Here is a 17,767-nt window from a genome sequence, read left to right as displayed (position 1 = left end):
AAAAAGAAGAAGGATAAAAAGAAGAAGATGGAGAGAGAGCGAGGGGGCGAAAGAGGAAAGAGAATAGTCTTTCTTAAATTAAACATTTTTCTTCTCCCCCTCCCTCCCCTCTCTCTCATGTGTAAGGCCTAGGTTTTTTTTCTCTCTCTCTCTCTCTTAGATTAAACTTTTTAATTAAATATTGTTAAAAGTTTTTTAATTTAAATTATTTTGGATATAGTTTTTCACACATTTTGAGAGGGAGATAGAAGAAGAAGAAGAAGAAGAAGAAGGATGAAAAGAAGAAGAAGAAAGAGAAAAAGACAGAGATAGGGGTAAAGAGAAAAGAGAAAGAGAATAATCTTTTTTAAATTAAACTTTTTAAAATATGGTTTTTGACTTCAAAAGAGATATATACACACACACACACATACATAATTTGAAAGAGAGAGAAAATAGGGGGAGAGAAAGAAAAAGAGAGAAAATAAAAAAATAAAAAGAAAAAAATATAGAGAGAAAAGAGCGAGATAAAAAAACTTGAAAGAGAGAGAGAGGAAAAGGAAAATAAGGAGAGATATATATATATATATACACACACAAAGAGCAAAAAAAAGAAGAGGAGAGAGAGGGGAGAATAGAGAGAAAGAGAATTATAAAGAGAGGAAATATAAAATTTAAGAGAGAGAGAGAGGAAAATAAAAAAGGAAAAGAGAAGAGGGGAGAGAAGAAAAGGGGAAGAGAGACAGAGAGAAAAAAAGGAGAGAGAGAAAAGAAGAAGAGAGAATTTAAACATAGAGAGAGAATTGTAGAGAGAGAAAATATAAAATTTAGAAGAAAGAGAAAAAAAATAAAGAAAAGAAGAAAAAAGGAAAAAAGAGGAGAGAGAAGGTAAAGAGAAGAGAGGGGGGAGAGAGAAGAAAAGAAGAAGAAGAAAGAAGAAAAGATATGGTGAAAAAGAGAAAAATATTTTTTAAACTTAAATAATTTTGAGAGAGAGAGAGAGAGAGAGGAAGGGAGAGAGGAGAGAGGGAGAAGAGAGAGAGAAGATAAAATTTAAAAGAGAGAGAGGGGGAGAAGAAAAAAAGGAAAAATAGGAGAAAGGGGAGTAGAAGAAAAGGAGGTAAAGAGAGAGAGAGAGAGAGAGAGAGGAGAAGAGAGAGAATATAAACATAACGAGAGAAAATTATATATAGTAAAAATATAAAATTTACATACTTACAGAGAGATTGAGGAGGGGGAAGTGAAAGAAAGAGAGAGGAAAGATAAAATTTAAAAAGAAAGAGAATAAAAAATAGAGAAGAAAGAGAAAAAAAGAGAGGAGAGAGAAAGAGTGAGAAGAAAAGCACATAGAGAAGAAAAAGAGAGAGAAAAGAAGAAAAAAGAGAGGAGAGAGAATAAAAAGGGAGAGAGAAGAGAAAAAAAATTAAAATAAAAGATAAAAAAAGAGAAAGAAAAAAAAATAAAAATAAAAGGGAATTTGAAGGGAGAGAGAGTGTGCAAGTGTGTGTGTGAATAAAAAAATAAAAAACGAAGAGGAAAAAGAGAAAAGAGAAAGATGAGAAATAAATTGTTGACTGAAGTTGCTCTTTGAGGCAACGAAGCTACCTAACGTTCCACGGGCACTAATGTTAATTAATAAAAAACTCCAACATTCCATTCAGTTGCTTTTCTGGTTCTCTTTCGAATTATCATCGCACAATGAAGGACGAAGCGATGGAGCTGCTTCATCCGTCATCATCTGCTGCACCGGCGTCTTTCGTGGAGCAGGTTGAGCTTTCAAGGAAGAACCACGAGCGATGGCTTCGGAGCAGCTCTGCCTCTATCGAAGATACGCGCGCCTTGTGCCATCTCCTCAACACCGAAGGCAAATGTAAGATTTTGAATCAAGTTTATATATTCTCTCGTTTCTGAACTTCCCTTTGTGCAGTGGTTTCTATCTATGTCTACACGAGTCTGGTATTGGTTGTATGATGGTTCGAGTTGTCATGCCTTCTCTGTGGAAGCATTTCCTGATTTGCTTTTAGCTGAATCGTGGCTTAGATAATCACGAGACTCTTACTAAATATGTTAGGGTTTGCAGGAAAAGTTTCCCTTTGAGATTACCTGTAGGACTATGGAACCGAGACTCGGTGCCCTTATTTCCAACTGCAGTCCTCTCAGCATCACAGATGCATCGATAATTTGGTCAATGAGTACAGAATTGCTTTTATCTGCTGCTTATTCTGTCCAAGTTTCTTGTTGTATTCTCAAAGTGTCTCTTGTAGTTCAACTCTTAAAAGAGTCTTGTGCAGTATGCTGCATTAACTGTCAAGCTAGGAGCCAAACCTCTGTTTGTACTCTTGAAGTTTGTGTTATCCATCTCAGAGTGATCGAGAAGTTGAGCTATTTCTGCTGTCTTCTCGTTTGATTCACTTCCACATTTGCATTATTTTAACTTGAACACTGTCAAAAATGAAGGCTGCCATGCTTCCAAATGGTTTTAAATCCGTGCTAAAATTGTCTTACAAAATGAGTCTGCACAACCAGCTAGGATGGTTCATGCAGGAACTTACATATACTTCCACATACATACATAACTCCATTTCTCATTGATTCTAGGCTGTATGTGATGGTTTCCTCTCCCTCTTTCCTCTTGCAGCAAATGTTGAATGCATTTCAGAAAGGTTAAAAGCATTGGATTTTGAGCGTAAAGGTACACTTCTATGCTTCTACAGTCAATGATGTAGCTGCAGAAAGTATGCTGTGAAAGATCCCTGATATCTCCATAGCTGTTTTGAGCAGCTCTTGCTAATGAGATCTTGGAGAAAAGCAATCTGCAAGAGTCATTGTCACTGCTTAGCAGCAGAAGAGAAGCTCTTGAGAAAAGCATAGCAGAGCTATTGGATCTTCAACAATGTCAAGAGCAACAAATTGCAGAGCAATTGGAAGGTATGCTATTGTAGATCTTATATGGATACATTTCTAATACCAGTACATGAAGCAGGACTCAGTGACAACCAGAAACTGTGATATTAGGGTAGACTCTATATTCCTTTATGATGAATAGAAATGAGCTTTGCACAGCACACCATAAATGTAATTACCAGAGCCATTAAAAAAAGGCTCCAGTAATTACAAGAGCCCTTTTTAGAAGGCTCGTTAAGATGCTTCTGACTTATGTGTCTAAACCTTTGTGGATATTTACAAAGTGTTAACATCACAGGCAAACTTCACGTGTCAGATGACATGCAACTTGTGGAACTATGAAACCGTATGCATGAAAATAAGTAGGAAATTGATGCTGAAACAATTTACAAGTTACAGCGATCTACGTCACTGTCATATGTGCTGAAATAAGCTTTGGGATGAACTACTGATCTTGGAGTCCTTTTAGATGTGGGCCATTTATTGTGCTAATGCCTGCAAGGTAGCCTCATCTCTCCCTTGTTTTGAGCTGCTCCTTGTTGTTCAGCTTGCAGAGCCCTGCCTTCGAGCTTACTCGCACATGAGCACCTGCCTCTAATCAAATGTACGCTCTTGCTCTTGAGTTCTCTCTTGGTATTACTGTCTTAAGCCTCACACTTATGTTGGATTTGATTGAGCTCCTTTGCTTTGGCCTTAGTCTTAGGTTGGTGTTGCATTCCATGAAGCAGTAACCACTTCAAGGATGACTGCAAGAGTTTGGACTTTTTTGGCTTCTTCTTGTGTTGGTACTATTTGGAAAGGAGCTTCTCCTTTTTCATGGAGCTGTAACGTGTCCACTAGAAACCTCTAGAACACGTCTTAGCAGCCCATCGGAAAGGTTGTCTAGAAAACTCCACCCGGTACTCCCATGGAATGTTGCGGGTTTTGCAATCTAGGACTTTCCGCGTCTGCCACGTAACGGAAGTGTCCTGGCCGTTCCCACTTAGGATTGACCGGAATTGTTTGGTCATTTACTAACAGCGACTAGCGTCAGACCTGATCGAACTACTTTACGCAGAAACGCCTGGTCTGAAGCGGATTCACGCTGCACTTGGTTCAAGAAGAATGGGAAACGAGAGGGATGCAAGGCTCGACCTCTCTGTCAAAAGGCATAGTCCCATTCTGTTCCCCTAAAACAGCGTGAATCGGGTAATCGGTAATTCCAAGTCATCGTTCTCATTACTTGTCTCGGTGATGTTGATCATCCTTCTGTTCGTCGAAGACTTTGAGAAAAGTTCCCGGCTAACCGGGACCACCCATCCGTAGGACGGACCCATGGTCCATCCTCCGCACTTTCCTCGGTTGGTTTTAGTTATGTAATTACCTACCACATTAGTTTGACATATACAAACAGCTTCTTTGAATTAACCCTCTTATGCACTGGTTCCTTCACGTAATCTTATCACAGGACATAAAGAAAACAATGCCAAACAACTTCTTTATTATCATTTTATCCTTTTATCTTTGAAATACAAGGAGTTCCCGCCTGTAGGCGTATTCATAATCCGCCCGAAGGCTATCCAGTAATCCACCAGGGATCACTAATCCAAGTTTCCGCCCGTAGACTAGTATGCGGGCCTCGAGATCCAATCCCGAGTCATGTTAGCCTCTTGTGCAGGGCCCGGAAGGCGAGGGATTTACGGCCAGAGCCCCCTCTGGCACCCAAGCGTCCTCCTGCTCCAAGTAGAACTCAACGGAGAGACCTCTCGCGGTGGGTTCGGTCCACGTTCCCGGCGCGGCTAACAACCCCCTTGGTTAGGGTCAGGCAGGTAGTCGGGGGTAACTGAAGCTGCCTCTCCCTTCAGGCTTCAACCTGAAGTATTTAGATATGTTTTCGTCCTTTAGTTCATTGAGCAAACAATGCAAACAGTGCTTTTTAAACTGTTACAAGCACAATCAAATTCTAGTGGTCGTTTAGTTGGCAAACTGTTAAGGAGTGACTCATTTTCTCCGAATGCAACCCGCATTCGATCCGGAATCAATTGCAACTTAGCAAGATTCCTATCATTCTTACTTTAGGTTTTGTTGTGGCAGGATCCAGCGACCATGTCGCTTTAGTTTATTGTCTGGTCATTTGCTTCAAGGCAAACACCTAACCTTTCCTTTTCCTTGGCAGTTATCCCCGAAGAAAAGTGAGTAACAGGATGATTACCCATCCTCTTATAAGTTAAATTCTTTCAATAACTTGCCAACCTCATTTCGAGAGATGATAAAACTCTCTTGTGGGCAAATCTCAAGTCTATACAAAGTTGCAGCTTTTTGCACATGTATTGCATCATTCCACGGGATCATTCCACCCATTGAATGGCGTCCTCCGGCCACGGAATTACCTCTAGCCGAGTAGCAGGGTTTAGGGTATCCTCCAACCCATTCCTAATTATGTTGGCCCATGGTCTAAGAAATTTGCAACTCCGTCGGAGTTTCATCATTTGAACGAATGATCCTTAGGATAAAACCTTAGATCATTTTATGCGTGAACATCCAATTTATTCGACATTTTGTGAACGTGTGTAAGATCTTTGGGTTTGCGGTTTTAGACTTGGCAACAAGTGTAAAACTAGGTCGAAATCTTATTGCACTTGGCACTTGGGATACCTATCATATCGACTGAGCCATGCCCATATGAATCCTTTGTGTTTTAGGTTACTTAGACAACTCAATATACTTGTATTGCAACAAGGATGAACCTTCTAAAGGTAATAAACTACATCTAATGGAGAACAATAGTTACAACTCCACCAACACGCGTAAACATGCGATTTATTGCTTTTACGCATCACATGGTCCACGATAACTTTATCTTTCTTTGGTGCACGATAATCTGGATACTAACTTTTCCTAGGACCTACTAGGTCTTACATCAATAATCATACCTACAACCTTGTTGTCTACTTTCGAATCTTATGCTTTGACGAACCATGCAACCTTTCCTAAATGCGGTTTCTGATGAATGACGTTTTCGCATGATGACTATGCAATACCCAACATTCTCCTAGCTACAATGTAGTTTAACGAAGTTTATACCAAACTAAAGCTAGTGTTAACTCATTCCATTTTACATGCTATTTGCAAGTCCATCATTTCCGTACTCTATTATTTCTTTTCGGATAATATCTTGTGGTGTTAACCTTGCCTCATGAAATCGTTACGAGAAGGATGTTGCCTAACATGCGGCACACGCTTATTTCTACCATGTCTAGGACGAAAGAGAATGCACTTATAAATTCCATTTCTTTGCCCTAAGTTTAGACTCATTACTTTGATAATGTACCAAAGAAGCTACATGCAACTAGTCTTCTAAGGTGGATAACTCGTTCAAATTCATGACATATTTCAATCTTGCCTAATGTTTCAAGAGATACTTTACCAAATGTATTTTTTTCCAATTTCCACATGCATTAAAATTAAGCGTAAAGATGCAATCTCCCTTATGAACTAAGCGCGCCTAATCATTTCTTTATGCGAAAATAACTCGAAAGAACCTGGACTTGAGGGGTCGGGGAGATATCCACTTGTATACTCGGCGATGAACCTCCCGCAGTCGCATCTTGTGTCCTTTTTGGGGCCATCGTAGGCGTGGTCTCGGCTTCTGGTTAGCTTTTGCGGCCTACGAATAGACTTGCCTTGGCATGCAATCTCCCGACCTTTGCCTTCTTCCCTTGTACGTAGGAGATCCCTTTACGGGATTTGGATAAATGGTGCTTGCGGAAGAGGGCTTTATGAGTTCTTTTGGCACGGAATTTATTCTTGGATGGCTTGCGGCTTTAAAAATCTTTTTGCGGAAGCCTTTTCGATGGGTCTTGTGGGGGACTTTACGGCTTCCACCCTCTCCTCTTCAAGTTCCGGGGAGGGGTATGAATGGGTCTTTTGGGAAATGTGGTGGGAAGGGGGCTTAAGGAGGCCCCCCCCTTAGAAGCTTCTAAAGAAGCTTTAAGAAGCTTCTGAGCTTCAGCCGTGACGTCGAGGGGGGGAAAAGGAGTCGAATTCCAGCGTGGCGGCGGCGGAGATGGCCTGGCGGGACTGAGGCGGCAGCTATGGCGGCTGGCGGACAGGGCGGACTGCAGCTCGGCGGCGTCGGCGACCTCCTCTCCACGGCGACCTCACTCTCTCCTCACGGGCCGTCCTCCTTTCCTCACCCAGCCTTGGGGGGGGTTTTTATAGGCATTGGGGGGTGGGGAAGGGGCATCCACCACGGGGCCCCCTTGCATGGGTTCCCCCCCCCCCCCCCCCCCATGCAGGCCACGTCCGCCATATCCCCATCCTCCCCACACTCCCCCTTCTCCAGCCATGCATCAGCTGGAGAAAAAGGGGAAAAAATAAAAAAATTTGCCTTGAATTACTCAAAATGCCCCTCCCAAGAGGGTGTTTTTGTGAAACTTGCGGTTTTGAACTCCCGGTTTTGATTTACCAATGCGGAGGATCCCATTTCACGCGTGCGGGTCACACATTACACTGCCAATAATTTCAATGCAAGAGATAATCCTTTGCACAAGGTTTACGTCGTGTGCGGGACGTCAATATTTACGGTACGCAGTTGCGGAAATATTACATTCTCTCCCCCTTAGAAGAATCGAGATGTCCTCATCTCGAGAAAAACTGGGGGATATTGAAGATTGAAAGAGCTTTCATCCATCCAGGTAGCATCCTCTTCGGGATAATCTTTCCACTGGACGAGGCATTCTCTCAAGGTTCTAGATCTCAACTGTCTCTCCCTGACATCTAAAATCTTTTCCGGTCTTAGTTCAAGGACTCCTTGACTAGGCATTACAACTTGTTGGTCATCAAGTACATGATTTGGGTTGGGTACATACTTTTTTAAGAGACTAATATGGAATACATTGTGAACCTTTAGGTTATCAGGAAGTTGCAATTTATAAGCATTGGGTCCTAGGCATTTGAGGATTTTATATGGTCCACAATACCTTGGACTTAGCTTCTTGCATTTACCTAGAGATAAAGAACTCTTTTTCGGCCGTACACGAATGAAGACCATGTCTCCTTCTCCGAAGATCCTCTCTTGGCGCTTCAAATCCGCATATGCTTTTTGTCTATCTTTGGCTGCTTGTATGTCTTGTCTTATTGACCTTATTTGGTCATCCATGTCCTCCAACATTTGTCTTGAAGCTTCCACCCTTAGGGTAGGATCAGAAAAATTTAGGGGACTTCGACAATCATGACCATACAATGCCTGAAAAGGCGTCATTTGAATGCTCTGCTGGTAAGAAGCATTGTAGGCAAATTCTACTAACGGCAAGTATTGAATCCATCTCTTTGGCTCTCGACAGTAGTAAGCCCTAAGCATATCTTCAATGATTTGATTTACTCGCTCTGTTTGTCCATCTGTTTGGGGATGGTAGGCAGTGCTAAAACAGAGCTGAGTTCCAATAGCTTCAAAGATAGCTCTCCAGAAGTGTGAAGTGAAAAGAGAATCTCGATCGCTAACGATCCTTCTAGGTAGCCCATGTAGCTTGAATATTTCTTTGATAAACACTCTAGCAATGTCGGAGGCTTTATAGTTTGTCTTTACTGGAATCAGGTGTGCAACCTTAGTAAGCATGTCAACTACAACCATAATGGAGTTGTACCCTCCTTGGACTTGGGGTAAGCCCATCACAAAATCCATACTGATGAATTCCCATTTCATTTGGGGAATGTCAAGTGGTTGTAATTTTCCTGGCATCATGACATGTTCAGCCTTGATACGTTGGCAAGACAAACATTCAGTGACATATTTGAGGACGTCACCTTTGAGCCTCTCCCAATGGTAGCTTTTCCTAACTGCATTAAGAGTTTTTGCATAGCCAGGATGTCCTGCGAAAGGAGAATCATGAGCTTCCCACAATATCTTCTGCTTAAGTGACTGGCTTGCTGGTATATATAGCCTTGTTCTATAGTAAATAAGTCCATTGTCAACAGAAAATTCATGATACTTGGCCTGTAGCTTCAAATTCTGATCCTTGGTAGATATTTCTTTTATCATTGCTTGGTAGGCTAAGTCATGGCATGCTTCCTCTCTAGCCAATTCGAGTATAGGGTTGCTTGGCATAGATACCTTTGTAGCCAGAGATCTGGCCGTTGATGGAGTCTGCAAGATTAGGGAATTTAGGAATGCCTTGCGACTAAGTGCATCGGCAACCACATTCTCTTTCCCCGGTCGATACTTGATTTCAAAATCATATTCCTCCAATACTTCAATCCATCGACGTTGCCTCATGTTGAGCTCGTTCTGGGTAAAAATCCATTTGAGACTCTTATGATCTGTTACTAGAGTAAACTTGTTACCCAACAGGTAGTGTCTCCAAAGCTTTAGAGCATGGATGACAGCTAATAACTCCAGATCATGAGTGGCATAATTCTTTTCGTGACTCTTCAATTTCCTTGAAGAATATGCTACTGGATGACCTTCCTGCATAAGAACACACCCCAAGGCAAGAATGCTGGCATCAGTTACTACCTCGAACTCCTTATTGAGATCAGGAAGTTTCAGAATAGGTGCTGATACTAAACATTGCTTCAATTGGTCGAAGCTATTTTGCTCGTGAGTTGACCATGTAATGGAAGTCTGCTTCTTTAGTAAGTCGGTAAGAGGTGCTGCAATCAAAGCATAGTTTTTGATAAAGACCCTATACCATCCTGTCAAGCCAAGAAAACTGCGTATCTCTTTGACGGATAATGGTATTGGCCATTCAAGCACATCTCTGACTTTGGCTGGATCTACTGATATCCCTTCTGATGATACTATGAATCCTAGATATTCAATCTGACGTTTGAAGAATGCACACTTCTTCATTTTTGCATACAGCTTATGAGACCTCATTGTCTCCAAAACAATCCGTAGTTGAGGTTCATGATCTTCTTCCTGTTTAGAATAGACTAAAATGTCGTCGAAGAAGACAAGCACGAAGTCATCAAGATATGGTCTAAAAATATCCTGCATTAATCTATTGAAGGTGGCAGGTGCATTTGTAAGATCGAATGACATAACCAAGAATTCAAAGTGCCCATATCTTGTATTGAAGGCCGTTTTTGGAATGTCCTCATCCTTGATCCTAATTTGATAGTAGCCTGACCTGAGATCAATTTTGGAGAAGACCTTTGCACCTTGAAGGCGATCAAGAAGCTCATCTATTCTAGGAATAGGATACTTGTTCTTGACTGTTGATTGATTCAACCCACGGTAATCAATACATAGTCGAAGTGTCCCATCTTTCTTCTTCTGGAATAGGACTGGAGCTCCCCATGGTGAGTTGCTAGGCCGGATGAAGCCCTGATCTAACAGTTGCTTGAGTTGTTCCTTCAACTCAATAGCTTCCGGAATAGACATTCTATAAGGTCTCTTTGCAATTGGCGCAGCTCCAGGTATTAGCCTTATCTCATGATCAACTTCTCTTGGGGGTGGAAGTTCAGTTAATTCCTCAGGGAATACGTCAGCATATTCTTTTAGCCAAGAGGGTTCCTCATGAGACTCTTGCTTTTGATCTAACTTGTTGAGTTTGATCAAGTAAACAGGTAATCCTTTCCTAACCCCTTTTATGATCCGCGATACCTTGGCTAGCTGGATTCTCGGCACTCCTGCCTCACCTTGAGTCGTAACAAACTCTCTGTCAGAGTTTCGAAAGGAAACTTGACCCTTTCCACAGTGGATGTGAGCGTCATTAGGCTTAAGCCAATCCATCCCGAGTAGGCACTCATGGATACCTAGGTTCATGACTCTGAATTTGACTGAGGTTTTCTTTCCTCCCAGATAGAACTCCTCCTTAGCAGTTTGCCTAGCACAAGTTACCTCACGACCGTTTGCCAATTCCACAAGTAGGGTAGGTGCTTCTACTGTGGCTATTCCTAATCTCTTAGCACATGCTGGTGAGATAAAGGAATGTGTACTGCCACAATCAATCAAGGTTTTGAAACCTTTACCTTGATAGTTCGACGGTGTTTGAATTACCGAGAACTGGCGATTCGGCCTCTTCTTGTGTCGAGCGGCATGGACCGTCGCTCTTTCGAAATCCGCTTCCATAGTCGGATCTTCCTCTTCCTCTGCTTCACATCTTTGCCTATTGGTAATGCAGGCAGCTCTTCCCCTTCCACGGGCGGCGGCTCCCTGACCGCGGCCAATACCTTGACGGTGTTCCTCGCTGAGCTTGGGGCATTGCTTTTTGAAGTGACCGAGTTCATTGCAGTGGAAACATCGGATGCTTCGGCCATTACCATGAGTAGGAACAAAGTTGTTGACGTTATTTGTCCTTGCTTTCTTTCTTTGTCCCTGATTGTGGCCTTGAACTCTCTTAACCTAGGGTCTGAATGCTCCTCTGCTTGGGTCGCTATAAGACCAATTCTTAATACTCCTTGGTTTTAGCTTGTACTTCCTGAATTATAGGTGCCGCTCGAATGAGTGCATCCTGAAGATCTGAGGGACGCATAGATTCGAGACGGGTATTTACAGGTGGATTTAAGCCTGCGCAAAATTTGGACACCTGCTGTGTCGTGTCCATTTGTGGCGCATACTTTAACAGTGAGACAAACTTAGAGTAGTATGCGTCAAGAGTGAGTCCTAACTGTTTTAGCTCATAGAACTCATTCATTTTCTGAGTACGATATGCGGGTGGCAAATATCTCCCTTGCATGGCTTGCTTTAACTTCTCCCAGGTAACGGACCCCTCTGAAATCCCTTGATCCCTGCACCATTGTTTCCACCATAGTCTGGCTTCACCGGTGAGTTTTAATTTGGCGAGCATGGCCTGATTGGTTGGTGCAGTGCCAGCGGCTTCGAAGTAGTCCTCCATAGATTCAATGTAAATCTCAGCGTCCGATTGGACGAATCTGCCTCTCCCGTCAAACTCGGGTGGCTTTATTTGTTTGAGGAGGAACTTCTTCTCCTGGATCACAGTAGTACTTGATGTAGGGGGCGAATTTGGAACCTGTACTTGGGGTTGTGCCTGGATAAAGTTTTCTTAACATTATTATATGATAATTGACATTAGCTTATCTTTAGTTCAGCTAATTCGTAACTCATGAAGCATCTTAACTTTTTGCAACAACCCTGATGTACAATCAGATAGTGGTAAAAGAAATCCTTATTTATATTTATATGGCGTAGCCTCATACAACATCTCGAGTGATGATAATCCAATCATTACATTTAGTTTGGGGAGAACAACATTGTATTGGATTTGTCTACAGGAACTGTGTAATAGTAGGGTTTTGGGTCATGAATCTTTAAGAATCGATAATTCATCGGAAGTTCAGGATATCCTTTCCGCTGGAATCCATACTTCCCATGGCGGCCCAATACCTTAATTCTATCAGTTGGAATTACACGGGTTACTTCCTCATATACATATGAGTTTAATTCAACTCTACGACCTCGAATATGCAAAGTCGAATTCACGTGAGCTTCCACAAAAATGAACAGCTTCACGACTTTCAAATCTTCCAACCACTTGATCCTCTTCAGGTTGGTCTGTAGATAAGCGAACCGGTGGGCAGCTATGTAATAGATTCCTGAAGACCCAGTCCATCTTCGCTCTATATATAGCGGTGATGGATTATAAATTTGCTCCAAGATGTTCATCATTTCAATTCTCTGCCTATAATGCGGAGAATGCATTGCAGTCATGAACATAATCCGGAATACCAAAAACTTGTTCCACGCCTCGTAATTCTGCAAGACAGTATTGAAGATGAGAAAATGTTTGGACAGGAACAAATTCTTTACTTCATTTTTTCAATGAAATCTTTATGAAAACAATTCCATTGTAAGTCGGCTCTGATACCAACTGTAACGTGTCCACTAGAAACCTCTAGAACACGTCTTAGCAGCCCATCGGAAAGGTTGTCTAGAAAACTCCACCCGGTACTCCCATGGAATGTTGCGGGTTTTGCAATCTAGGACTTTCCGCGTCTGCCACGTAACGGAAGTGTCCTGGCCGTTCCCACTTAGGATCGACCGGAATTGTTTGGTCATTTACTAACAGCGACTAGCGTCAGACCTGATCGAACTACTTTACGCAGAAACACCTGGTCTGAAGCGGATTCACGCTGCACTTGGTTCAAGGAGAATGGGAAACGAGAGGGATGCAAGGCTCGACCTCTCTGTCAAAAGGCATAGTCCCATTCCGTTCCCCTAAAACAGCGTGAATCGGGTAATCGGTAATTCCAAGTCATCGTTCTCATTACTTGTCTCGGTGATGTTGATCATCCTTCTGTTCGTCGAAGACTTTGAGAAAAGTTCCCGGCTAACCGGGACCACCCATCCGTAGGACGGACCCATGGTCCATCCTCCGCACTTTCCTCGGTTGGTTTTAGTTATGTAATTACCTACCACATTAGTTTGACATATACAAACAGCTTCTTTGAATTAACCCTCTTATGCACTGGTTCCTTCACGTAATCTTATCACAGGACATAAAGAAAACAATGCCAAACAACTTCTTTATTATCATTTTATCCTTTTATCTTTGAAATACAAGGAGTTCCCGCCTGTAGGCGTATTCATAATCCGCCCGAAGGCTATCCAGTAATCCACCAGGGATCACTAATCCAAGTTTCCGCCCGTAGACTAGTATGCGGGCCTCGAGATCCAATCCCGAGTCACGTTAGCCTCTTGTGCAAGGCCCGGAAGGCGAGGGATTTACGGCCAGAGCCCCCTCTGGCACCCAAGCGTCCTCCTGCTCCAAGTAGAACTCAACGGAGAGACCTCTCGCGGCGGGTTCGGTCCACGTTCCCGGCGCGGCTAACAACCCCCTTGGTTAGGGTCAGGCAGGCAGTCGGGGGTAACTGAAGCTGCCTCTCCCTTCAGGCTTCAACCTGAAGTATTTAGATATGTTTTCGTCCTTTAGTTCATTGAGCAAACAATGCAAACAGTGCTTTTTAAACTGTTACAAGCACAATCAAATTCTAGTGGTCGTTTAGTTGGCAAACTGTTAAGGAGTGACTCATTTTCTCCGAATGCAACCCGCATTCGATCCGGAATCAATTGCAACTTAGCAAGATTCCTATCATTCTTACTTTAGGTTTTGTTGTGGCAGGATCCAGCGACCATGTCGCTTTAGTTTATTGTCTGGTCATTTGCTTCAAGGCAAACACCTAACCTTTCCTTTTCCTTGGCAGTTATCCCCCAAGAAAAGTGAGTAACAGGATGATTACCCATCCTCTTATAAGTTAAATTCTTTCAATAACTTGCCAACCTCATTTCGAGAGATGATAAAACTCTCTTGTGGGCAAATCTCAAGTCTATACAAAGTTGCAGCTTTTTGCACATGTATTGCATCATTCCACGGGATCATTCCACCCATTGAATGGCGTCCTCCGGCCACGGAATTACCTCTAGCCGAGTAGCAGGGTTTAGGGTATCCTCCAACCCATTCCTAATTATGTTGGCCCATGGTCTAAGAAATTTGCAACTCCGTCGGAGTTTCATCATTTGAACGAATGATCCTTAGGATAAAACCTTAGATCATTTTATGCATGAACATCCAATTTATTCGACATTTTGTGAACGTGTGTAAGATCTTTGGGTTTGCGGTTTTAGACTTGGCAACAAGTGTAAAACTAGGTCGAAATCTTATTACACTTGGCACTTGGGATACCTATCATATCGACTGAGCCATGTCCATATGAATCCTTTGTGTTTTAGGTTACTTAGACAACTCAATATACTTGTATTGCAACAAGGATGAACCTTCTAAAGGTAATAAACTACATCTAATGGAGAACAATAGTTACAACTCCACCAACACGCGTAAACATGCGATTTATTGCTTTTACGCATCACATGGTCCACGATAACTTTATCTTTCTTTGGTGCACGATAATCTGAATACTAACTTTTCCTAGGACCTACTAGGTCTTACATCAATAATCATACCTACAACCTTGTTGTCTACTTTCGAATCTTATGCTTTGACGAACCATGCAACCTTTCCTAAATGCGGTTTCTGATGAATGACGTTTTCGCATGATGACTATGCAATACCCAACATTCTCCTAGCTACAATGTAGTTTAACGAAGTTTATACCAAACTAAAGCTAGTGTTAACTCATTCCATTTTACATACTATTTGCAAGTCCATCATTTCCGTACTCTATTATTTCTTTTCGGATAATATCTTGTGGTGTTAACCTTGCCTCATGAAATCGTTACGAGAAGGATGTTGCCTAACATGCGGCACACGCTTATTCCTACCATGTCTAGGACGAAAGAGAATGCACTTATAAATTCCATTTCTTTGCTCTAAGTTTAGACTCATTACTTTGATAATGTACCAAAGAAGCTACATGCAACTAGTCTTCTAAGGTGGATAACTCGTTCAAATTCATGACATATTTCAATCTTGCCTAATGTTTCAAGAGATACTTTACCAAATGTATTTTTTTCCAATTTCCACATGCATTAAAATTAAGCGTAAAGATGCAATCTCCCTTATGAACTAAGCGCGCCTAATCATTTCTTTATGCGAAAATAACTCGAAAGAACCTGGACTTGAGGGGTCGGGGAGATATCCACTTGTATACTCGGCGATGAACCTCTCGCAGTCGCATCTTGTGTCCTTTTTGGGGCCATCGTAGGCGTGGTCTCAGCTTCTGGTTAGCTTTTGCGGCCTACGAATAGACTTGCCTTGGCATGCAATCTCCCAACCTTTGCCTTCTTCCCTTGTACGTAGGAGATCCCTTTACGGGATTTGGATAAATGGTGCTTGCGGAAGAGGGCTTTATGAGTTCTTTTGGCACGGAATTTATTCTTGGATGGCTTGCGGCTTTAAAAATCTTTTTGCGGAAGCCTTTTCGATGGGTCTTGTGGGGGACTTTACGGCTTCCACCCTCTCCTCTTCAAGTTCCGGGGAGGGGTATGAATGGGTCTTTTGGGAAATGTGGTGGGAAGGGGGCTTAAGGAGGCCCCCCCCTTAGAAGCTTCTAAAGAAGCTTCAAGAAGCTTCTGAGCTTCAGCCGTGACGTCGAGGGGGGGAAAAGGAGTCGAATTCCAGCGTGGCGGCGGCGGAGATGGCCTGGCGGGACTGAGGCGGCAGCTATGGCGGCTGGCGGACAGGGCGGACTGCAGCTCGGCGGCGTCGGCGACCTCCTCTCCACGGCGACCTCACTCTCTCCTCACGGGCCGTCCTCCTTTCCTCACCCAGCCTTGGGGGGGGTTTTTATAGGCATTGGGGGGTGGGGAAGGGGCATCCACCACGGGGCCCCCTTGCATGGGTTCCCCCCCCCATGCAGGCCACGTCCGCCATATCCCCATCCTCCCCACACTCCCCCTTCTCCAGCCATGCATCGGCTGGAGAAAAAGGGGAAAAAATAAAAAAATTTGCCTTGAATTACTCAAAATGCCCCTCCCAAGAGGGTGTTTTTGTGAAACTTGCGGTTTTGAACTCCCGGTTTTGATTTACCAATGCGGAGGATCCCATTTCACGCGTGCGGGTCACACATTACACTGCCAATAATTTCAATGCAAGAGATAATCCTTTGCACAAGGTTTACGTCGTGTGCGGGACGTCAATATTTACGGTACGCAGTTGCGGAAATATTACAGGAGCATATTGGTTTTTTGAGTAAGGAACTAATTCTTGTGTATGTTTCTATTTTTGGAGATAAAAGAGCATCATTATCTTAGCTTTGTACATATCATGTGTTAGGCACCTCATTGAGTGGGCAGCAGGCTGGGCATATTGGGTACTACATTTTCCACGTGGGATGGCAGCATTTATTGCTGGTCATCTTGTCACTATTGACCAACCTGTTGTGGCTGACCTGCCCCTGGCCATTGCTCCACTGCTGCCTATACATTGGCAGTCCTCTTCCTCACATCATCTTGGAATCGCCTGCATGTTTGGAGAGGACTGGAGGCACCGTGGCTGGTCACTGTATTGGTAATGTACTTTGTTCTCATTCTTTTTTAATGGATTCCATTGCCCGTCCATGAGTTCTCTCTGAAATCACTGTTCTGTTCTTCTCATTCACTGTTCATGGTGTTTATGTTTGTACATTGTGTTTATTGCTTGTACTTCCATTGTGCACTCTCATATGTTATTAGAGGTCTAGTTTGCTAGATCCTGTGCTTTCTTTGCTGTGTTTGAGCGGATTGCAGGTTTGAGCTAGATTCTGTGCTTTCTTTGCTGTGTTTGAGCCGATTGCAGGCTTATCACACCTGCATTTTGCAAGGTTTGGAGCTGGTGCACTATGCTGCATTTCATGTTCATTACCATTGTATTCTGCTGGCAGCCTGTTTCAGAGGCTGGTGGCAGGTCCTTGTGTTCGTCTTTCTCCTCAAAAACCTGACCAACCCTGCATTTTACTGCCTATGCCGATATTTTGACTTTTTTGGCTGGAATTTCTGAAAACTGCTGTTACTAACCTTTGTTAACCTTTGTTTTTTAGCTTTTTACTTTGATATTGTGTTTTGTGCATAAATGAGGGTCTTTTGTGTTTGATTCAATGCTAACACTCAATTCTGTGCATCGCTGATCGTAATCTTGTTTGTACATTTGTGCTTTTGTTGTGTATGTTGAATTGTGTTTTCTGGAATTGGTGAGCCTTGTCTTTTGTTTGGGCCTTTTTGGACTCCAATTTCCCTAGGTCTCTGTCTCTACCTTCCTCATTTCTATCTTCAAATTTCCCTCTAATGGTGTTATATTGTATTCTCATGCTTTCTTTTCGGATTCCATTATCCATTCATGAGTTATTTGGGTAGTTCATTGTTCTAGTACTCTCATTCATCATTTTTTTGTGTTTGTGCTCCTTGTATTCATTCCTTTTGCTTTTTTAGTGCACTTTCACACATTGTTCTTGAAAGAATATGGATGAACTATCATTAATAATGACTTCGACATCTTTTTTGCTATTTGTT

The 17,767-nt window shown here is 42.6% G+C and overlaps 1 protein-coding gene across 1 annotated transcript in view; it reads left to right on the top strand.

Moving 5' to 3' along the window:
• Positions 1–1,634: 1,634 nt before the first annotated feature.
• The window catches only part of LOC148009572 (kinetochore protein), a 28,511-nt gene continuing 12,378 nt past the window's right edge, over positions 1,635–17,767 (top strand). The window contains exons 1-3 of the mRNA XM_087672958.1: positions 1,635–1,849; positions 2,618–2,671; positions 2,761–2,907. Coding sequence (XP_087529084.1) covers positions 1,678–1,849; positions 2,618–2,671; positions 2,761–2,907 — 373 coding nt within the window. The 5' untranslated portion in view covers positions 1,635–1,677. The remainder of the gene's footprint in view (positions 1,850–2,617; positions 2,672–2,760; positions 2,908–17,767) is intronic.

Source organism: Lygodium microphyllum, chromosome 30 (genome assembly GCF_053477565.2).
Source record: "Lygodium microphyllum isolate KBCC chromosome 30, Lygodium_microphyllum_v1.1.10, whole genome shotgun sequence".
NCBI lineage: Eukaryota > Viridiplantae > Streptophyta > Polypodiopsida > Schizaeales > Lygodiaceae > Lygodium > Lygodium microphyllum.
Note: the sequence above shows the minus strand (reverse complement) of the source record. Positions and strands in the feature narration are given on the sequence as shown.